The 24,567-nt window shown below is 40.9% G+C and overlaps 1 protein-coding gene across 1 annotated transcript in view; it reads right to left on the minus strand.

Moving 5' to 3' along the window:
- Nucleotides 1–613: 613 nt before the first annotated feature.
- LOC121327656 (von Willebrand factor A domain-containing protein 3B-like) overlaps nucleotides 614–24,567 on the minus strand; it is a 69,770-nt gene continuing 45,816 nt past the window's right edge. The window contains exons 23-29 of the mRNA XM_041271793.1: nucleotides 23,976–24,144; nucleotides 10,030–10,149; nucleotides 9,028–9,149; nucleotides 8,009–8,101; nucleotides 6,664–6,829; nucleotides 2,554–2,788; nucleotides 614–1,850 (exon numbers count right to left, since the gene is read on the minus strand). Of these exons, the coding sequence (XP_041127727.1) occupies nucleotides 1,670–1,850; nucleotides 2,554–2,788; nucleotides 6,664–6,829; nucleotides 8,009–8,101; nucleotides 9,028–9,149; nucleotides 10,030–10,149; nucleotides 23,976–24,144 (1,086 nt within the window). The 3' untranslated portion in view covers nucleotides 614–1,669. The remainder of the gene's footprint in view (nucleotides 1,851–2,553; nucleotides 2,789–6,663; nucleotides 6,830–8,008; nucleotides 8,102–9,027; nucleotides 9,150–10,029; nucleotides 10,150–23,975; nucleotides 24,145–24,567) is intronic.

A 24,567-nucleotide genomic window follows, 5' to 3' on the forward strand; every position in this document is an offset into this window, starting at 1 on the left:
GTGTTACATAGTGTAATCTGTGTTTTAAGGTTCTACTCAGGTTAGGAAATCCCTGCAGGGCTTCCTGTCCCTAGTCTTCATTATCATTTCACATGGAGAGTGAAACTTCCCCTTCCTGTCAGTAACCAACCAGCTGCTTCTCCACGTGGCTGACATGCTTGGCTGCCAGTAAGACGATTGACCCTGAATCAACTCTACAATCATCTTAAATAACTCGGTAGAACACTAAAGCATATACTGAGACACTCACTGTCCCATCAAAATGAATGTGTGCATGCAAGCTGTGGTTAAATAATGAGAACGATTGGATGCAATAGTATGTATTAGATTACACAAGTCATAATGCAATAGTATGTATTAGATTACACAAGTCATAATGCAATAGTATGTATTAGATTACACAAGTCATAATGCAATAGTATGTATTAGATTACACAAGTCATAATGCAATAGTATGTATTAGATTACACAAGTCATAATGCAATAGTATGTATTAGATTACACAAGTCATAATGCAATAGTATTTATTAGATTACACAAGTCATAATGCAATAGATTACACAAGTCATAATGCAATAGTATTTATTAGATTACACAAGTCATAATGCAATAGTATTTATTAGATTACACAAGTCATAATGCAATAGTATTTATTAGATTACACAAGTCATAATGCAATAGTATTGATTAGATTACACAAGTCCTAATGCAATAGTATTGATTAGATTACACAGATTAATGCATGGCTTTGTAGAAAGCTTTAGGAGACACACTGTATTAGTATGTATGTAGTATTCAGCACAATACCAAGCAGTTTGTTTGTATTCTTGATGTCAGAACTGAATTAAAGAAAATCTCTTTAATTGGAAACTGGCAGAAATTGACTAATACATTTTTTTTTTAAATTTTCCTTCAGTACGTTAATTCATCAGATCAAAGCATGTAAAACATACAACTGAGGAATTCAAATTTCACAGAATTCAAACCGCTGTAGCTGTCCACCCCAATGATTATGTAGAGGTTCAATTACACACAATGTCTCTTTATCTGTTTGTAAAAATAGTAGACTTTGAACTTACCAGCTAAATAGATCCATGGAAAAAACATCATTTTCAATTGCAATGCCTGTGTTTCATACATACTGTTCATTGATTACCCTGAAATGTCTGTCAAACACAGTCTGTATTCACACTTTTCAAATGAAGTTAAAATCTTTTTTTTTTAATTTTAGATTACCATCTATAATGATTATTGATGAGACGCTAAATGCTAGGCGTTATTGTACCACCAGTTCCATCACCCTATTTACACACAAAGCACACAGCCTGAATATGCATGAGAAAGATTAAACCACTCAGGGAAATGACAAGCCCTGAATATAAAGCACAATATTCAGGTAGGGCCTCTCCTCAAAGCGCTTTACTCAGTTCTTAAGAATCTTTTAATGAAACGATGCACTAGTTTAATTCTGGTTTTGTAAAAGCAACAGGTGTTTTTCGTTCACAACAGCTCTCGCTGTCATACCCACTGGTGGCTCTTCCAATCTCCGATGGTGCAAATAAACAATGGCCTGGATTGGAAGCAGATCCAGCACTGGAAGAGACACAAGGCAGCCCCTCTGCGTTTCAGCGATGCTGTTTGTTAAGCAAGCTGGAAGTACAATATGTGATTAACGACTTGAAGCACTGCTGGACACTCTAGAGTCATCAGACCTTGACCCTTCAGTTTCACCAGTCTCACTGCCCTCTTCTTCTTCATGCTCAGCTTGCTTCCTGTTATACATGTGCACTGCCTCATTGAACTGCTCCCCTGAGAGCCAAAAGCAGTGCTGGGGTTCCACATGCCAGCCGCTGGAAAGACACAAAGCAGCAGTGAATATCACTAGCTCATCAAGCACTGTTCATTACAGCTCTGGACAAAAGATTTGCATCCCCCTATACAATGAACTCATGCTGCTTCATGAAGTCCAATGAAACCTGCATGTATTACATACCGCTTTGTGGTTTTCCATATACTTAACAAAAAACTGACCAATTAAAAAAAAAAGTGACATTTCTAAATCTAACATGAAATACTGTACTACGATAATGGCTTCCGGAAGAGTTTTATGATATCATTTTGCAGTTTCTTTGATTGCATGATGTTAAATATAAGCTCTACATTATGTTCATGTAGTGTTTTTGTTTGATGATGTCCCAATCCTCATTGTAGGTGATGCAAACCGTTTGAACAGAGCTGCAGTTGTGTTTTGGATGCCTGACTGTAAAGACCTGGACCTATGAACACTGCAAACGTTACAAACTCAAGGTTCTTATTTTCTAACAGTGACACTGGGAAAAAATGTCTATGTAAAGTATTTACATTCTTGGTAAGAAAACCTTTAGGGTTTACAGGGAAACCTCTCTCTCAATTGACATGTTGGCTTTGGCGATATCATATACAGATGTGAGACAGGAACACACTGCATGTTACTCTTATAATAGGTAACCCCCAAGTATTAAAATATTCAAACCCAGCAAAATATGAATCCAAATCCAAATGCTAGCGTCATACCTTTTTCCATTGCAGAAGGAAACAACCAGCTTGGTCCCATTGAACCCACGGATAACCCCAGGCAGGTAAGTGAGGGAGGCGGGCTCTGCTAGTGTTAGAACACAGTCTCCCAGCGTCAAGGTACAAGAGCGAGTAAACCTTCCAAAGATAAAAGCAGCACTCTGCACTGCGGTGGAGCCATCCGCCCACAGGATCACATAGTGCTTTCCATCACCAACTCGCTCAAGGACCTCCCCTGAGATTTAAACAAAGACAACAAATGAAAAGCCAGGGCTACTTAGTACAGCAGTCTTATTCCATCTGGGAGTCTCAGCTGTAATGAAAGTGCTCATGAGTTTTGAGTGAGGGCAGGACAGAGAGAGAGGGAGTCTCAGCTGTAATGAAAGTGCTCATGAGTTTTGAGTGAGGGCAGGACTGAGTGAGGGGGGTCTCAGCTGTAATGAAAGTGCTCATGAGTGTTGAGTGAGGGCAGGACTGAGTGAGGGAGTCTCAGCTGTAATGAAAGTGCTCATGAGTGTTGAGTGAGGGCAGGACTGAGCGAGGGAATCTCAGCTGTAATGAAAATGCTCATGAGTGTTGAGTGAGGGCAGGACTGAGCGAGAGGGACTCTCAGCTGTAATGAAAGTGCTCATGAGTGTTGAGTGAGGGCAGGACTGAGTGAGGGAGTCTCAGCTGTAATGAAAGTGCTCATGAGTGTTGAGTGAGGGCAGGACTGAGCGAGGGAATCTCAGCTGTAATGAAAGTGCTCATGAGTGTTGAGTGAGGGCAGGACTGAGCGAGAGGGAGTCTCAGCTGTAATGAAAGTGTTCATGAGTGTTGAGTGAGGGCAGGACAGAGCGAGAGGGAGTCTCAGCTGTAATGAAAGTGCTCATGAGTTTTGAGTGAGGGCAGGACTGAGTGAGGGGGGTCTCAGCTGTAATGAAAGTGCTCATGAGTGTTGAGTGAGGGCAGGACTGAGTGAGGGAGTCTCAGCTGTAATGAAAGTGCTCATGAGTGTTGAGTGAGGGCAGGACTGAGCGAGAGGGAGTCTCAGCTGTAATGAAAGTGTTCATGAGTGTTGAGTGAGGGCAGGACAGAGCGAGAGGGAGTCTCAGCTGTAATGAAAGTGCTCATGAGTTTTGAGTGAGGGCAGGACTGAGTGAGGGGGGTCTCAGCTGTAATGAAAGTGCTCATGAGTGTTGAGTGAGGGCAGGACTGAGTGAGGGAGTCTCAGCTGTAATGAAAGTGTTCATGAGTGTTGAGTGAGGGCAGGACTGAGCAAGGGAGTCTCAGCTGTAATGAAAGTGTTCATGAGTGTTGAGTGAGGGCAGGACTGAGTGAGAGGGAGTCTCAGCTGTAATGAAAGTGCTCATGTTTCTGAAGCAAAATAGGTTTTATGGGTGTGATTCGCCAAATATTTTTGTTATTTATTTATGGCTTTACAGTATTTTGTTTAAATATAGTGGATACAGCATAAGCAAATAACTAAATAACATAAATAAATAACAAAAAAAATTTCTGAAGTTCAAACCGCATGTTTTTATTCTTTGTTTGTAGGGTATTTTGTAGTTAATTTTCTGTTAAGTCACAGAATCGCCATTCAGCTGTTTTTTCATTCAGCCATTTTATGTTGTTGTTAGGAGTTGAGGTAGAGGGCATTTCCTTTGAAAAGGGGTGGGACTGACAGTGATCTGAACCAATCACTGACAGATGGAGAGTATTGCCCGGTGGTGTAAGGATATTAGGGCAAAAGTTCAAGCTATTTTTTGTCCTATGATGAGGTTTTAACTAATCACAGACCATAATTTCTAACCACTAACTATGTGTATGTGTATATACAGTACCGTGAAAAAGTATTTGCCCCCCGTCTGATTTTCTGAATTTTTTCACATTTTTCACATTGAATTTCCACATTTGGAATTTGATCTTTTTGTGGGTTGTAGTATATAGAGGGAGTCTGAGAGATAAAATGACACAAGTTTGGTGCATCTTTCACTTGTTTGGTTTGCAAGGTAATCAAACATGCAATCTTCAAGTGTGAAAAAGTTATTGCCCCCCCTAGTTTACTCATCCCAATTAAAGGGATAATTAGGGTCAGCTGTTTGAATCAGGCCTGATTTGGGCCAGCCCTGCCCAATATAAATCTGACTAACTTTGGCCCTTACCATTAGAGTGAAGTTGTCAGCACACAGGTTCTACAGGCACATGCCACGATCCAAATAAATTCCTGAAGATCTCTGGAGCTCTGGGGCTCCACAAAACCACAGTCAGAGCCTGGGGCAATGTTGCCCGCCCCTGTGTGTATTTCAGTGTTACATGTTGCATGTTGTGTTTTAATGTTGGTGTATAGTCATTGGTGTAAATGTATATTTGTATTTAGGCACGAGGATTGCACAGCACTTCACATGCAGGTAAAATGTAATAATATGTGAGCACAGGGAATTGCACTTTTATTAATTCATGTGCAGTTGTACCGAGACTCCAACTGAATGATAGATTAGCAATCGAGTCTCGGTACAGCTGCATAAAAGCAACATGTTTTCACTCACGTGGGGTTGTGTGTTTGGTGAGTGGTGAATGGGTATGGAGAAGAGAAAGTAAAAACAAAAGTAAATAATTGTTTTGACTCACCGTGTTTGTTTGTCTGTTAGTCCATTGTTTGTTTAAGTGTTAGTCCGTTTTGTTTCATCTCTTTATTTTGGCTAAAGTGCCGTATCATTTGTTTGTCTTGCAACCTTTTATTTTCTGCTTGTTTAATTATTAAATGCTGAGCAGTAACAATTGCTCAGCTTCACCAAACTCCACCTCTCTGTTTATTTTGTGTTGGTTCCTGTTTCTGGTCTGACGTCACCCACTGCAGCCGTCTTTGTGACAGAGTCAAATTGTCCAAATGGAGAAAGTATGGGACGGTAGTGAATCTTCCTCGGAGTGGCCATCCTACCAAAATCTCTCCAAGAGCAAGGTGTAAAATTGTCCAGGAAGTCACAAAGAACCCTAGAACAACATCCCGGGATCTGCAGGCCTCTCTCGCCTTAGCTAAGGTCAGTGTTCATGACTCCACCATCAAAAAGACACCTGGCAAAAATGGGATTCATGGCAGAGTAGCAAAGCAGAAAACACTGCTCACTAAGATGAACATGAATGCTCGTCTGAAGTTTGCCAAAAAGCACCTGGATGATCCTCAAGAGTTCTGGAACAATGTTCTATGGACAGATGAGTCAAAAGTGGAACTTTTTGGCCAACATGGGCCCTGTTATATCTGGCGAAAACCAAACACTGCACTCCACAGTAAGAGCCTCATACCAACGGTCAAGCATGGTGGTGGTAGTGTCATGATTTGGGGATGCTTTGCTTCATTAGGACCTGAATGACTTGCCATTATTGAAGGAACTATGAATTCTGAGAATATCAAAGAATTCTACAGGAGAATGTCAGGCCATCCGTCCGTGAGCTGAAGCACAGTTGGGTCATGCAGCAAGACAATGATCCGAAACACACGAGCAAGTCTACACCAGAATGGTTGAAGAACAAGAAATGTTATGTTTTGGAATGGCATAGTCAAAGTCCAGACCTAAACCCCATTGATGTTGTGGCAGGACCTGAAACGGGCAGTTTATGCTCAAACCCACAAAGTTAAAGCAGTTCTGCATGAAGGAGTGGGCCAAAATTCCTCCACGGCGCTGTGAGAGACTGATCAACAACTACAGGAAGTGTTTGGTTGCAGTTATTACTGCTAAAGGTGGCGTAACCAGTTATTGAGTCTAAGGGGGGTGATTACTTTTTCACACGGGGGCAAGGGGTGTTATATAACTTTCTATAATAAATAAATGAAATATGTATCAACATTTTGTGTTATTTGTTCACTCAGGGTCCTTTTTATCTAATATTAGATTTTGGTTGAAGATCTGATAACATTCAGTGTCAAAAATATGCAAAAATGTAGAAAATCAGACAGGGACAAATACTTTTTCACATTACTGTGTGTGTGTGTGTGTGTGTGTGTGTGTGTGTGTGTGTGTGTGTGTGTGTGTATATATATATATATATATATATATATATATATATATATATATAATTTAATAGCATGCATGCATTTGCAATATGTTGCTGTAGTGTGAAGCACATCTCTACCCAGGTGATACGTTCCACTTCTGTCATCTCTTGCTACAACTGGCTGTCCCACCCATCGTGCTTCACATTCTAGCAGATAGGCAACGTCTCGTTCAAACTTCTGGGTGGAAATCAAATAGGCCTGGTCCCTGGGCACCACAGCTTCAGTCCCATCGTAATATCTCACCTACGTGAAGAAAACAAAACACATTCAATTCTACTCCAACTCAATATGTTCAGTGCTGATTCTACTCCAAGGCCCAGTCCATATCTCAATATCCTCAGTGCTGATTCTACTCCAAGACCCAGTTCATATCTCAATATCCTCAGTGCTGATTCTACTCCAAGACCCAGTCCATATCTCAATATCCTCCGTGCTGATTCTACTCCAAGGCCCAGTTCATATCTCAATATCCTCAGTGCTGATTCTACTCCAAGACCCAGTTCATTTCTCAATATCCTCAGTGCTGATTCTACTCCAAGACCAAGTCCATATCTCAATATCCTCAGTGCTGATTCTACGCCAAGACCCAGTTCATATCTCAATATCCTCAGTGCTGATTCTACGCCAAGACCCAGTCCATATCTCAATATCCTCAGTGCTGATTCTACTCCAAGGCCCAGTCCATATCTCAATATCCTCAGTTCTGATTCTACTCCAAGACCCAGTCCATATCTTAATATCCTCAGTGCTTTGGGTTCCAAACTCCAAATAGCACTCTTGTCATGACTGGAAATACCGTCATGTTTTGCTTTACAGAACATTCATGGCTTCTACACACAAGCTTGAAAAGAATGCCTCATGTACCTACACAACAAAAGCACTGAGGCGTGCTTCAAGCATTTCAGAACTCAATGTAATGTAGTGTTTTATGAACTGCGCTAATACAGGAGAGTGTTGATCTTTACAAACCCCAGAACCCTTCCTCCATTGCAATGTAGTGTTTTACAAACTGCACTAATACAAGAGAGTGTTGACCTTTACAAACCCCAGAACCTTTCCTGCATTTGCAAGCACTTTTGGAACACTCAGGTATATTTTTTTTCAGTTGTCTAATTGTATTAAATGTTTCATTATGTGTTGAGAATTATTTTTTTGTTTAATCGTAAATGTTACTTTATTTGTTTATTAACCAAATAAAAAGAATTGGACAGCACTAAATGTGCTGTACCCTGATGTTTATTCTTTTGATGTTAAAGATGGGTCTATATTGAAAACATTAGGTTTATAACTATACTGTAGGTGTTTTTTGTTTTGTTTTTTGTCGGATGTTCTCAGTGATCCCACTGTGGTGTAGGTAGTAGGAGGAGAATGAATGTTAATTTTACTGTTATACAATAAATACTAAACACAGTGATTGTGCACCTTTAGCTTCAAGTCCGGCATGACCTGAAGGACCGCTCCAGGGCAATAGCTGTGTGGATACAGTGGGTGCAGGCCAATGACAGGGTCCCCCACCTGTGAAAATACAAAGCATGTGAAAATAGGCAAGACCAGGCTGTATCTGATTATAGCTAATCATAACTGAGCACAACAACACACAAGCTCCTCTCTTGGGGATGCATTGATATATAGTACTGAAGACCACTGTCACCTACAATATTGACATATAGTACTGAAGACCACTGTCACCACAATATTGATATATAGTATTGAAGAGCACTGCCACCTACAATATTGATATATAGTACTGAACTGTCACCTACAATATTGATATATAGTATTGAAGACCACTGTCATAACAATATTGATATATAGTATTGAAGAGCACTGTCACCTACAATATTGATATATAGTACTGAAGACCACTGTCACCACAATATTGATATATAGTACTGAAGACCATTGTTACTTACAATATTGATATATAGTATTAAAGAGCACTGTCACCTACAATATTGATATATAGTATTGAAGACCACTGTCACCTACAATATTGATATATAGTACTGAACTGTCACCTACAATATTGATATATAGTATTGAAGACCATAGTTACTTACAATATTGATATATAGTATTGAAGAGCACTGTCACCTACAATATTGATATATAGTATTGAAGAGCACTGCCACCTACAATATTGATATATAGTATTGAAGAGCACTGTCACCTACAATATTGATATACAGTACTGAACTGTCACCTACAATATTGATATATAGTACTGAAGACCACTGTCACCACAATATTGCTCTATAGTATTGAAGAGCACTGTTCCACTGTTCTCTATAATTGGGGTCCCCAGCTGTTTTTGTGTCTCTTAGTCTCCTCATGGTAATATCAAGCATTGTTTGTTGGCAACGTTGCTATCTGTAATGTGTCTGTTTTGACAGCACACAGCTGATATACAGTATTTTCACTATGCCGCTCCACAGGTTTACCTGTATTATGTTTTCAGCATCTTCAGTGTCTGTGATAAGATCCTCTCTCCATATTCTCTCAAGCTCTCCCTCGTTGTTTTGCACGAAGTAACTCTGATCACCACAGGAGTGAACAACAGCACCTAAAAGAAAAGAATCTCACTGAACCCACTGAAATATGCACAGTGAATCTAATCTAACCCTAACCCATTGAAATATGCACAGTGAATCTGATCTAACCCTAACCCATTGAAATATGCACAGTGAATCTGATCTACCCCTAACCCTAACCCATTGAAATATGCACAGTGAATCTGATCTAACCCTAACCCATTGAAATATGCACAGTGAATCTGATCTACCCCTAACCCTAACTCATTGAAATATGCACAGTGAATCTGATCTAACCCTAACCCTAACCCATTGAAATATGCACAGTGAATCTGATCTAACCCTAACCCTAACCCATTGAAATATGCACAGTGAATCTGATCTAACCCTAACCCATTGAAATATGCACAGTGAATCTGATCTAACCCTAACCCTAACCCATTGAAATATGCACAGTGAATCTGATCTAACCCTAACCCATTGAAATATGCACAGTGAATCTGATCTAACCCTAATCCATTGAAATATGCACAGTGAATCTGATCTACCCCTAACTCTAACCCTTATCCTTTTCTGATACAATTGTGTACTTACATATATCACACAAAAAGAGTCACATGTTAAGAATATTGTAACTATGTATAATAACGCTGCAATTATGTGCTAGTACACATGTATTTACTAAATAACTACTGTGTAATTACACAGTAACTACAGACACCCTGTAAAGTGTTTCTGAGTTTGGACTGTACTTACATGCACTTCGTGTAAGAGACTCAGATACAAGAGATGTTCTCAAAGTCTCCTTTTAATGATTTAAACAACAGATCTGTTAAAACATTCAGATCCATTGAATAGACCCCCTGCTGCTTCAGTTCCATCAGTACAAGAGGCACCTTCTCTAAAACCTACCTGGGGAATACCATCCATCTAGTGACCAGCGGGCAAGCGGCTTCTCTCCTGGAGTCAGTTTAGGGAGGCTCCGTCTGGCAATCTTTACATACTCGGGAATATCCTCAAAGGTACCCGCACCTTGCCATAAAAAATAAACCAATAAATCACACAGAAGAATCCACAGGTGGGTACTGTGGAGACCCTGGTAAAAATATATACTCCACAAGTCAGATCCATCTGGCTGCACAGCACTCACCTGCTCCATACAGTGTACAAGAAGCAATTGAAGTTATATAAATAATGTATTGCTGACTTTCTAATAAAATAGGAATTCATTGACCTGACTCAAACCATGTTTCCATGGAAACATGGCAAGATCTGATAAAGTCATTGAGAAATCTTCTGAAGCTTCACAGAAAACTCTTTTGAACTGTTTCTGTAAAACAACTCGTAACCTAATCAATGCAGAATAATAAAATAACAGTGCTGGTAAATGTGCTTTACTAGTATGTTATATATTCTGGATTATGTGGTTTCTCTTCTGTTTTAATCACTGGCAATCTCCATTCATAGAAACGTTGCTATTCTTTTAGCATGGTGTACCAGAGCCTAAGCACACATCTACTGGCTTTTTCTTTTAAGGAGCCAGTGATGAGAGGCTTGGGAAAGCTGGATGTGTTCAGCAGGTTCTCTGAGAACAGCTTCCTCCACTAAGCCTGCCTCAGTTCACAGGGTCAGCACAGCTGTTTGCAGGAGCCCTCGCCTTCACAACCATAACAGCAGGAGAATATGCTATGTCTGCCTGATACAGTTCAGTTTCATGAAATCCAGACCCTCTGCAAACTGACCTCATAGTGAGTGTTTATTGCAGTCCCCCCAGCCTAGTGGAGGGTAGTATCATAGTGAGTGTATAGCACAGTCCCCCAGCCTGGAGGAGAGCAGTACTGCATTCATGTGTTTTTAAGTGATCTAGTACATGTGAAGCAGATGGGTGCTTCTCATTTTCAACCTTTAAGCTGTTTCACTTGTTTATGCCGATACCTGCATCTGCTGGATGTGAACTTCAATCTGTCGGGAGTGTGCAGGCACTTCTGTTTTCATCTGTAACTCAAAACATGTAACGCTATTATGCTAAATATTTCAGCAGCACTTGCCTAGTTTGGGTATGTTCTTTTGTAACGCACATCAACGTCCCATTCTAAACGAGGTGTCTGCTCCTATTTCTGGATAGGATACTTGAGGCTGATTGAGCTCATAAGCTTTGTGTTGTTCTTGTCCTCTGTGCAATTCCACTGTCACGCCTGGCACAGAGTCCATCTTGTGTAACTGGTGAACAAGCCAAGCAGATCTATGATGAGAGAAGGATCAGTCCTGAGCTGATCTTAATGAAATCATAAGGACTGTATATGCCAGCCTACTGGGTGCTCATCAGTGCATTCTCAGATAATCTGGTGAATGGTCAGTGATGCATCTCACAGCCTGAATAACAGACGTGTGGGCTTCTAATCCTCAAGGTCTTCTGTTTCCTCCGAAAACATTTCAGTGAGGCCACACTGCTTTATCCACACACACTCACAGCTCTGCCATGTAGTAGGTTGCAGTTATTTCTGACCATGTAACACACAGGCCACTTGTTAACTCAATTACTCAGCATAGTTTCAGCAGGTGTCTTACTGCAGACACTGTAACCAGATGCTTTATTTTACATCTGGACAAGTTGTGAGTAAGCAGCAGGTATTGTGATGTCACAGTCATTATGCATTGTGTTTGTGAGTAAGCAGCAGCATCTATAAGATCTGACAGCTCATTATACAATGCCTTTCCTGCTCTCATATTGTGAAGGTAATCACTGTCAGCGCCAGCCCAGCCCAGAGAGACCTGGTAATCCGCTGACCAATCAGCAGCCCAGCGTAGCTAATCATGGATTAAAACTCATCTCTCAACTGAGCCCCCTAATTCCTTTTCTTGGATCAGGGCGAAAAGCATGTACTGACTATAGAGCCTTAAAGTGCATGATTCACAATGGTGAATACACCCCAGTGGGAAGCTCCGCTCATCAGCTATAAATAAAAGCATGGACTAGAAGAAGCAAGCATGCGCTTCAAAAGCAATGCTGTTCATTTAACCCTTTACTGTATTTAAAACTAAAGCAGTGTTCTTTCTGCTGTTGAAAATATTAGGTCATAAGAATACATTATTGGAAAATCAACTTCAAGTAACTTTTGAATGAGCCACATAGTTAAAATTGTATGTTTACTTGAGAGTTTTAGTTCTTTTTCTTAGTGATTTGTGTGAATACAACTTGTCTTGCTGCAAAGTACATGAATGTAATATCCCCAAACAAAGTACACAAACAGACCTGTGATACAAGTGCATATTAAAAACAGAAATGCATTAATCAATAATAAAATAAAACGTCCATTCTTTGAAATCAGGGCTTGCCCTGGGATTAAACTTTCTTTATGGTGCTGTAGTCCTTACAGCTATCCTTATCCTCACAAGAGTACACAGAACTGCAAATGCAAGTCAAAAAGGAAGTTAGAAAGGCCAAGAGAGAAATAGAAATGAACATTGCTAAAGAAGCTAAAACCAATTCCAAAATGTTTTTCCAATATTACAACAGCAAGAGAACATTCAAAGAGGAGATTAAATGTTTAAGAGATACAAATGGCAAAATCATAGAGGAAGAAAAAAAAATAGCAAATATGTTAAATGATTACTTTTCACAAGTTTTTACAAAGGAAGATACTGACAACATGCCCCACATGTCATCCAGTTCCTATCCAGTTTTAAATAACTTTAGCATAACTGAGGCAGAAGTGTTAAAGGGACTAGGAGCTCTTAAAATAAACAAATCCCCTGGGCCGGATGAGATCCTCCCAGTAGTACTCAAAGAAATGAAAGAAGTAATTTACAAACCGCTAACCAAGATCATGCAGCAGTCTCTTGACACAGGGGTGGTACCGACAGACTGGAAAATTGCAAACGTAATACCGATCCACAAAAAGGGAAACAAAACTGAACCAGGTAACTACAGACCAGTAAGCCTGACTTCTATTATATGCAAACTTATGGAAACCATAATAAGATCCAAAATGGAAAATTACCTATATGGTAACAGGGTACTGGGAGACAGTCAACATGGTTTTAGGAAAGGGAGATCGTGCCTAACTAACTTGCTTGATTTTTTGGAGGATGCAACATCGATAATGGATAATTGCAAAGCATATGACATGGTTTATTTAGATTTCCAGAAAGCTTTTGACAAAGTCCCGCACAAAAGATTAATTCTCAAACTGAACGCAGTTGGGATTCAAGGAAACACATGTACATGGATTAGGGAGTGGTTAACATGTAGAAAACAGAAAGTACTGATTAGAGGAAAAACCTCAGAATGGAGTGTGGTAACCAGCGGTGTACCACAGGGATCAGTATTAGGTCCTCTGCTATTCCTAATCTACATTAATGATTTAGATTCTGGTATAGTAAGCAAACTTGTTAAATTTGCAGACGACACAAAAGTAGGAGGAGTGGCAAACACTGTTGCAGCAGCAAAGGTCATTCAAAATGATCTAGACAAGATTCAGAACTGGGCAGACACATGGCAAATGACATTTAATAGAGAAAAGTGTAAGGTACTGCACGCAGGAAATAAAAATGTACATTATAAATATCATATGGGAGATATTGAAATTGGAGAAGGAATCTATGAAAAAGACCTAGGAGTTTTTGTTGACTCAGAAATGTCTTCATCTAGGCAATGTGGGGAAGCTATAAAAAAGGCTAACAAGATACTCGGATACATTGTGAAAAGTGTTGAATTTAAATCAAGGGAAGTAATGTTAAAACTGTACAATGCACTTGTAAGACCTCATCTTGAATATTGTGTGCAGTTCTGGTCACCTCGCTATAAAAAAGATATTGCTGCTCTAGAAAGAGTGCAAAGAAGAGCGACCAGAATTATTCCGGGCTTAAAAGGCATGTCATATGCAGACAGGCTAAAAGAATTGAATCTGTTCAGTCTTGAACAAAGAAGACTACGTGGCGACCTAATTCAAGCATTCAAAATTCTAAAAGGTATTGACAGTGTCGACGCAAGGGACTTTTTCAGCCTGAAAAAAGAAACAAGGACCAGGGGTCACAAATGGAGTTTAGAAAAAGGGGCATTCAGAACAGAAAATAGGAGACACTTTTTTACACAGAGAATTGTGAGGGTCTGGAATCAACTCCCCAGTAATGTTGTTGAAGCTGACACCCTGGGATCCTTCAAGAAGCTGCTTGATGAGATTTTGGGATCAATAAGCTACTAACAACCAAATGAGCAAGATGGGCCGAATGGCCTCCTCTCGTTTGTAAACTTTCTTATGTTCTTCTTATGTTCTTAAGAAAGAAGACTCACACAGGTCTAAAGCTGAGGGAACACAAATGTGGCTTCGAATTTGGTTTCAGGCCACTGCACGACACACCAAGAGAGACTTGGGGTTTAATACAGCAAAGCTGCCTCAAACTAGAATTTACTTGATTTTTTTTTTCGAAAATGAGGAATACAGTAAGTCACTTTTATACCTGGCCCTTGAATTATCTAACAGATTGAAACATCACTCCGGGCCCAGTTCATTTAATATGTGAATTGTTTCATATGTGCACTCTTTACTCCAAATCATCACTAGCATGTTTTTATTCCCCAGAAAGTACAAAAACACTTTCAACCAAAGAGCTGTGATTGTAACCCTGAACTGATGTGCTCCTTTATGTTGCTGTGATTGTAACCCTGAACGGATGTGCTCCTTTATGTTGCTGTGATTGTAACCCTGAATGGATGTGCTCCTTTATGTTGCTGTGATTGTAACCCTGAACGGATGTGCTCCTTTATGTTGCTGTGATTGTAACCCTGAATGGATGTGTTCCTTTATGTTGCTGTGATTGTAACCCTGAATGGATGTGCTCCTTTATGTTGCTGTGATTGTAACCCTGAATGGATGTGCTCCTTTATGTTGCTGTGATTGTAACCCTGAATGGATGTGCTCCTTTATGTTGCTGTGGTCATTAGGGCAGCATCTTTGCAGAAGTGTAGGGGCCTATCACAGCATGTTCCCCACTGGAAGCACGAGGCTCAGGGTGCTGACCACACACACATCATGAACACTGGATTTAGGGTTTTACACAGAATTCACAGCTGCTTTATCATAGGTCAGCCACATTGCTGTTTAAAAGCTATAAATAAGTGGATTCAGTGTGTATCCAGCCATGTGTGCCTCACCCTGTCGTTACAGGAATTAAACAATCACATCTGCTCAGCAGAGAACTACATACAATTTCCCAGGCAAAGTAAAAGACTGCATTTCCGCTAAATAAATGCCAATAAAAGGTTTTGACAAAGGTTTGGTTTTTATAAAATATGCTTTTAAGAGTTGTGCTAAAAAGCTCCACTGTAGCTAGCAGTGCTGTTTGTACATCCAGAACATCACAGCTTCAATCCTGCTGTACATCCAGAACATCACAGCTTCAATCCTGCTGTACATCCAGAACATCACAGCTTCAATCCTGCTTGCCTCTTGTTTTCCTCATCACTGCTTATTCACAGAGCTCTTGGAAGTGTTTGTATTTGTATTTGGAAGTGTGGACAAATAAGCCCAGAATCCACAGCCTCACTTATCTTGGGATTAGCAGCTGCAATGAGATTTCTGCTAATCTGATGCCATTTGGAAGCTAAAGCACGATGTCAGATTCAACCACCAATCAGTCTCAACAAGCTTTGAGAGAAGATTTCTCAGAGCGGCAAAACTTTAATTTTTTTTGTATAAATCCTTTGTGTAGCATGGGTTAAGCAAAATATGCAAATTGGTTCAGTAACTTGCAGTTTGGCTTTACAAGTGCCAGAGATCTTACTAACACAATAGTTTAATGACCTCAGCACAGAGACAGAAGACTGAATGGAATATCCTGTAGAGACAGGAGACTGAATGGAATATCCTGTAGAGACAGGAGACTGAATGGAATATCCTGCAGACAGGAGACTGAATAGAATATCCTGTAGTGACAGGAGACTGAATGGAATATCCTGTAGAGACAGGAGACTGAATGAAATATCCTGTAGAGACAGGAGACTGAATGGAATATCCTGTAGACAGGAGACTGAATGGAATATCCTGCAGACAGGAGACTGAATGGAATATCCTGCAGAGACAGGAGACTGAATGGAATATCCTGTAGAGACAGGAGACTGAATGGAATATCCTGTAGAGACAGGAGACTGAATGGAATATCCTGTAGACAGGAGACTGAATGGAATATCCTGCAGAAACAGGAGACTGAATGGAATATCCTGCAGACAGGAGACTGAATGGAATATCCTGTAGAGACAGGAGACTGAATGGAATATCCTGTAAAGACAGGAGACTGAATGAAATATCCTGTAGAGACAGGAGACTGAATGGAATATCCTGTAGACAGGAGACTGAATGGAATATCCTGCAGAGACAGGAGACTGAATGGAATATCCTGCAGAAAGGAGACTGAATGGAATATCCTGTAGAGACAGGAGACTGAATGGAATATCCTGTAGAGACAGGAGACTGAATGGAATATCCTGTAGACAGGGAGACTGAATGGAATATCCTGCAGAGACAGGAGACTGAATGGAATATCCTGTAGAGACAGGAGACTGAATGGAATATCCTGTAGACAGGAGACTGAATGGAATATCCTGCAGAGACAGGAGACTGAATGGAATATCCTGCAGACAGGAGCTTGAATTGAATATTCCTAGAGACAGGAGACTGAATGGAATATCCTGCAGAGAAAGGAGACTGAATGGAATATCCTGTAGACAGGAGACTGAATGGAATATCCTGTAGAGACAGGAGACTGAATGGAATATCCTGCAGACAGCAGCTTGAATTGAATATTCCTAGAGACAGGAGACTGAATGGAATATCCTGCAGACAGGAGACTGAATGGAATATCCTGTAGAGACAGGAGACTGAATGGAATATCCTGTAGAGACAGGAGACTGAATGGAATATCCTGTAGACAGGAGACTGAATGGAATATCCTGTAGAGACAGGAGACTGAATGGAATATCCTGCAGACAGGAGACTGAATGGAATATCCTGTAGAGACAGGAGACTGAATGGAATATCCTGTAGAGACAGGAGACTGAATGGAATATCCTGCAGATACGAGACTGAATGGAATATCCTGCAGAGACAGGAGACTGAATGGAATATCCTGCAGACAGCAGCTTGAATTGAATATCCTGTAGAGACAGGAGACTGAATGGAATATCCTGCAGACAGGAGACTGAATGGAATATCCTGCAGAGACAGGAGACTGAATGGAATATCCTGCAGAGACAGGAGACTGAATGGAATATCCTGTAGAGACAGGAGACTGAATGAAATATCCTGTAGAGACAGGAGACTGAATGGAATATCCTGTAGACAGGAGACTGAATGGAATATCCTGCAGAGACAGGAGACTGAATGGAATATCCTGCAGACAGGAGACTGAATGGAATATCCTGCAGAGACAGGAGACTGAATGGAATATCCTGTAGAGACAGGAGACTGAATGGAATATCCTGTAGACAGGAGACTGAATGGAATATCCTGTAGAGACAGGAGACTGAATGGAATATCCTGCAGACAGGAGCTTGAATTGAATATCCTGTAGAGACAGGAGACTGAATGGAATATCCTGCAGACAGGAGACTGAATGGAATATCCTGCAGAGACAGGAGACTGAATGGAATATCCTGTAGAGACAGGAGACTGAATGGAATATCCTGTAGACAGGAGACTGAATGGAATATCCTGCAGAGACAGGAGACTGAATGGAATATCCTGCAGACAGGAGACTGAATGGAATATCCTGCAGAGACAGGAGACTGAATGGAATATCCTGTAGAGACAGGAGACTGAATGGAATATCCTGTAGACAGGAGACTGAATGGAATATCCTGCAGAGACAGGAGACTGAATGGAATATCCTGCAGACAGGAGACTGAATGGAATATCCTGTAGAGACAGGAGACTGAATGGAATATCCTGCAGACAGGAGACTGAATGGAATATCCTGCAGAGACAGGAGACTGAATGGAATATCCTGTAGAGACAGGAGACTGAATGAAATATCCTGTAGAGACAGGAGACTGAATGGAATATCCTGTAGACAGGAGACTGAATGGAATATCCTGCAGAGACAGGAGACTGAATGGAATATCCTGCAGACAGGAGACTGAATGGAATATCCTGTAGAGACAGGAGACTGAATGGAATATCCTGTAGAGACAGGAGACTGAATGGAATATCCTGTAGACAGGAGACTGAATGGAATATCCTGAAGAGACAGGAGACTGAATGGAATATCCTGTAGACAGGAGACTGAATGGAATATCCTGCAGAGACAGGAGACTGAATGGAATATCCTGCAGACAGGAGCTTGAATGGAATATCCTGTAGAGACAGGAGACTGAATGGAATATCCTGTAGACAGGAGACTGAATGAAATATCCTGTAGAGACAGGAGACTGAATGGAATATCCTGTAGAGACAGGAGACTGAATGGAATATCCTGTAGACAGGAGACTGAATGGAATATCCTGCAGAGACAGGAGACTGAATGGAATATCCTGCAGACAGGAGACTGAATGGAATATCCTGTAGAGACAGGAGACTGAATGGAATATCCTGTAGAGACAGGAGACTGAATGGAATATCCTGTAGACAGGAGACTGAATGGAATATCCTGTAGAGACAGGAGACTGAATGGAATATCCTGTAGAGACAGGAGACTGAATGGAATATCCTGTAGAGACAGGAGACTGAATGGAATATCCTGTAGACAGGAGACTGAATGGAATATCCTGTAGAGACAGGAGACTGAATGGAATATCCTGCAGAGACAGGAGACTGAATGGAATATCCTGCAGACAGGAGCTTGAATTGAATATTCCATAGAGACAGGAGACTGAATGGAATATCCTGCAGACAGGAGACTGAATGGAATATCCTGCAGAGACAGGAGACTGAATGGAATATCCTGTAGAGACAGGAGACTGAATGGAATATCCTGTAGAGACAGGAGACTGAATGGAATATCTTGTAGAGACAGGAGACTGAATGGAATATCCTGTAGACAGGAGACTGAATGGAATATCCTGTAGAGACAGGAGACTGAATGGAATATCCTGCAGACAGGAGACTGAATGGAATATCCTGTAGAGACAGGAGACTGAATGGAATATCCTGTAGACAGGAGACTGAATGGAATATCCTGCAGAGACAGGAGACTGAATGGAATATCCTGTAGAGACAGGAGACTGAATGGAATATCCTGCAGACAGGAGACTGAATGGAATATCCTGTAGAGACAGGAGACTGAATGGAATATCCTGTAGACAGGAGACTGAATGGAATATCCTGTAGAGACAGGAGACTGAATGGAATATCCTGTAGACAGGAGACTGAATGGAATATCCTGTAGAGACAGGAGACTGAATGGAATATCCTGCAGACAGGAGACTGAATGGAATATCCTGCAGAGACTGGAGACTGAATGAAATATCCTGTAGAGACAGGAGACTGAATGGAATATCCTGTAGACAGGAGACTGAATTGAATATCCTGCAGAGACAGGAGACTGAATGGAATATCCTGCAGACAGGAGCTTGAATTGAATATTCCTAGAGACAGGAGACTGAATGGAATATCCTGTAGAGACAGGAGACTGAATGGAATATCCTGCAGACAGGAGACTGAATGGAATATCCTGTAGAGACAGGAGACTGAATGGAATATCCTGCAGACAGGAGACTGAATGGAATATCCTGTAGAGACAGGAGACTGAATGGAATATCCTGCAGACAGGAGACTGAATGGAATATCCTGTAGAGACAGGAGACTGAATGGAATATCCTGCAGACAAGAGACTGAATGGAATATCCTGTAGAGACAGGAGACTGAATGGAATATCCTGCAGACAGGAGACTGAATGGAATATCCTGTAGAGACAGGAGACTGAATGGAATATCCTGCAGACAGGAGACTGAATGGAATATCCTGCAGAGACAGGAGACTGAATGGAATATCCTGTAGAGACAGGAGACTGAATGGAATATCCTGCAGACAGGAGACTGAATGGAATATCCTGCAGAGACAGGAGACTGAATGGAATATCCTGTAGAGACAGGAGACTGAATGGAATATCCTGCAGACAGGAGACTGAATGGAATATCCTGCAGAGACAGGAGACTGAATGGAATATCCTGTAGAGACAGGAGACTGAATGAAATATCCTGTAGAGACAGGAGACTGAATGGAATATCCTGCAGAGACAGGAGACTGAATGGAATATCCTGCAGAGACAGGAGACTGAATGGAATATCCTAGAGACAGGAGACTGAATGGAATATCCTGTAGAGACAGGAGACTGAATGGAATATCCTGTAGACAGGAGACTGAATGGAATATCCTGCAGAGACAGGAGACTGAATGGAATATCCTGCAGACAGGAGACTGAATGGAATATCCTGTAGAGACAGGAGACTGAATGGAATATCCTGCAGACAGGAGACTGAATGGAATATCCTGCAGAGACAGGAGACTGAATGGAATATCCTGTAGAGACAGGAGACTGAATGGAATATCCTGTAGAGACAGGAGACTGAATGGAATATCCTGTAGACAGGAGACTGAATGGAATATCCTGCAGAGACAGGAGACTGAATGGAATATCCTGCAGACAGGAGCTTGAATTGAATATTCCTAGAGACAGGAGACTGAATGGAATATCCTGTAGAGACAGGAGACTGAATGGAATATCCTGCAGACAGGAGACTGAATGGAATATCCTGTAGAGACAGGAGACTGAATGGAATATCCTGCAGACAGGAGCTTGAATTGAATATTCCTAGAGACAGGAGACTGAATGGAATATCCTGTAGAGACAGGAGACTGAATGGAATATCCTGCAGACAGGAGCTTGAATTGAATATTCCTAGAGACAGGAGACTGAATGGAATATCCTGCAGACAGGAGACTGAATGGAATATCCTGCAGACAGGAGACTGAATGGAATATCCTGTAGAGACAGGAGACTGAATGGAATAGCCTGTAGAGACAGGAGACTGAATGGAATAGCCTGTAGAGACAGGAGACTGAATGGAATAGCCTGGTCAAGATCTTGTCAAAGATGTCTTTGCTGCAGATGATTGTCAGTAATGTGGTGTCAATTGCTCTGATTGGAAGTGATACAGAAAGTAGGAATCTCCTCCTCTGCATATCAACGTGTTTCCAGCCCTACAGTACGGATGCACTGGGATCAATTAGGATCCCCTGTAGACAAGCATCTAAAGGCTACAGCAAATTATTTAACAGTGATGTCCCAAGTGTCAGTAAATTATCTTTTACTCTTCTAAATTAAACATTGCAGGACTTGTAAGAGAAACTTGGCATGGGGATGAGATACTGGAAATCATGTTCCTCTCAAGCCCTTGCATGCCTGAAAAATAATCTATATTATCAAATAAAACATTTCATGAAAGCCAAATCAACAAAGAAGCTTCTGTCATCTTTCTTTTCTTTCATTTTAATTGTGTCCCCAAAAACAAACAGCGTCTGTCCTCTGTGAGACGGACTGGTTAGATGGTATAGGTAGCACTGTTAACTGCACACTGTGCAGTGATGTTAGTGATGCTTTGTTCTTAGTGTAATGGAATAGGCCTCTTTTGCCCTAAAAGCATTACAATGTATTTTGGATTATTAAATTAATTCAAACTTTTAATTTTGAATACTGCAGCGTTTAAAATAATTAGCTGTTGTGTAAGTTAATCTTAAAAATGCATGCCACACTGCTGCTCTGAGCACAATGAGAAAACAGACAAGCCAACAATTGTCTTTAAGCACTAGAGAAGAGCTCAATCAAGCTTGCTTTCCTTCATCCCTACAACTATTCATTCCCCTCTCCATCACTCTCAATGGGGAACTAATTGTTCTTCCCTGACAGCACGACACTCTGAATTACAGCCTTGTCAAAAGCCTACAATAGTAGTGGCTTCATAAAATGTCAGTCTGCGTGATGTATTCCTGTTCAAGACTTTTCTTTTATACAACATTATTCATTATTCAACAACATTACTGGGGAGTTGATTCCAGACCCTCACTCTGTGTAAAAAAAGTGCCTCCTATTTTCTGTTCTGAATGCCCCTTTGTCTAATCTTCATTTGTGACTCCTGGTTCTTGTTTCTTTTTTTCAGGTCAAAAAAGTCTCTTGGGTCGACATTGTCAATACCTTTTAGAATTCTGAATGCTGAATCAGATCGTCGTGTAGCCTTCTTTGTTCAAGACTGAATAGATGCAATTCTTTTAGCCTGTCTGCATATGACATGCCTTTTAAACCAGGAATAATTCTGGTCGCTCTTCTTTGCACTCTTTCTAGAGCAGCAACATCCTTTTTGTAGTGAGGTGACCAGAACTGAACACAATATTCTTGGTGATGTCTTAGTAATACATTGTACAGTTTTAACATTACTTCCCTTGATTTAAATTCAACACTTTTCATTATATATCCAATCATTTTGTTGGCCTTCCCCACATTGTCTAGCTGAAGACATTTCTGAGTCAACATAAACTGGCTTCAAATTCATAAATATTCCATTGAAAGAGTTGTTATTTCTTTTTTCAAAAATGTATTTAAGTTATCTGTATAACTCATTTAAAATAACTGGAAAAGCTGAAGTGGTATGACTCGATTCATATGCATTCCAATTAAATTCTAATGGTTTATTAGTTCTCTTAGCATTACTGAAACAAGTCTGGACAAGTGTCTCTTTCAGTGTCAGACAAACAATAACAAACAACTATTGCCTAGCAATGTGTCAGCTGCTTGCTGGATTGTGTGTATTTGAAAGGGTGTTGTTTCTTGTTAGAGGTGTGTTTGCTGGCTGGATTGTGTGTATTTGAAAGGGTGTTGTTTCTTGTTAGAGGTGTGTTTGCTGGCTGGATTGTGTGTATTTGAAAGGGTGTTGTTTCTTGTTAGAGGTGTGTTTGCTGGCTGGATTGTGTGTATTTGAAAGGGTGTTGTTTCTTGTTAGAGGTGTGTTTGCTGGCTGGATTGTGTGTATTTGAAAGGGTGTTGTTTCTTGTTAGAGGTGTGTTTGCTGGCTGGATTGTGTGTATTTGAAAGGGTGTTGTTTCTTGTTAGAGGTGTGTTTGCTGGCTGGATTGTGTGTATTTGAAAGGGTGTTGTTTCTTGTTAGAGGTGTGTTTGCTGGCTGGATTGTGTGTATTTGAAAGGGTGTTGTTTCTTGTTAGAGGTGTGTTTGCTGGCTGGATTGTGTGTATTTGAAAGGGTGTTGTTCCTTGTTAGAGGTGTGTTTGCTGGCTGGATTGTGTGTATTTGAAAGGGTGTTGTTTCTTGTTAGAGGTGTGTTTGCTGGCTGGATTGTGTGTATTTGAAAGGGTGTTGTTTCTTGTTAGAGGTGTGTTTGCTGGCTGGATTGTGTGTATTTGAAAGGGTGTTGTTTCTTGTTAGAGGTGTGTTTGCTGGCTGGATTGTGTGTATTTGAAAGGGTGTTGTTTCTTGTTAGAGGTGTGTTTGCTGGCTGGATTGTGTGTATTTGAAAGGGTGTTGTTTCTTGTTAGAGGTGTGTTTGCTGGCTGGATTGTGTGTATTTGAAAGGGTGTTGTTTCTTGTTAGAGGTGTGTTTGCTGGCTGGATTGTGTGTATTTGAAAGGGTGTTGTTTCTTGTTAGAGGTGTGTTTGCTGGCTGGATTGTGTGTATTTGAAAGGGTGTTGTTTCTTGTTAGAGGTGTGTTTGCTGGCTGGATTGTGTGTATTTGAAAGGGTGCTGTTTCTTGTAAGAGGTGTGTTTGCTTGCTGGAGTGTGCTGTTTCTTGTAAGAGGTGTGTTTGCTTGCTGGATTGTGTGTATTTGAAAGGGTGCTGTTTGACTGTGTTTCTTACCTCTCTCATCATGTCTCCTGTTTGCGCTTCTGCTTGTAAGAGGTCTCTGCTTTGTGAGTCGTTCTAGAAGCTCCTGCTGCTGTTGGGCTAATTGTTTCTGGTTGTCTAATATATCTGCATCTTCATGAATCTTCCATTTCACCAGATCTTTTATATGCTTCTGAATGAGCTATTGAGAAATCAAGACAATTCCATTGTCATGTCATCTTAAGTAAGAGGCACATGTTTGTAAATGAAGAGTGAACAGGTTCCATGTAATATCCCTGGTCTTTCTCTGAATATGATACCTACAGGCCCGCATTGCTGTGACGATCATGTTGCCCAATGAACACATGATCATCACATGAACTGTGTCAAGAACCTGCCATTGCACAGCTTGGGAGTGTTTGCAGAGGGAAAGGGTTTGTTTTGGTATATCCAGTTTATGCAGCCCCTGCAACAATGCTGCTTGCAATGGCGTATTGGTGTACTGTGGGCACAGAGCATTACAATGAGCACAGTGGAACTGACACACACACACACACACACAAAACTGACATACACACACACACACACACACACACACACGGAAATGACACACACAGCGGAACTG

Source organism: Polyodon spathula, chromosome 15, assembly GCF_017654505.1.
Source record: "Polyodon spathula isolate WHYD16114869_AA chromosome 15, ASM1765450v1, whole genome shotgun sequence".
NCBI classification, from domain to species: Eukaryota; Metazoa; Chordata; class Actinopteri; order Acipenseriformes; family Polyodontidae; genus Polyodon; species Polyodon spathula.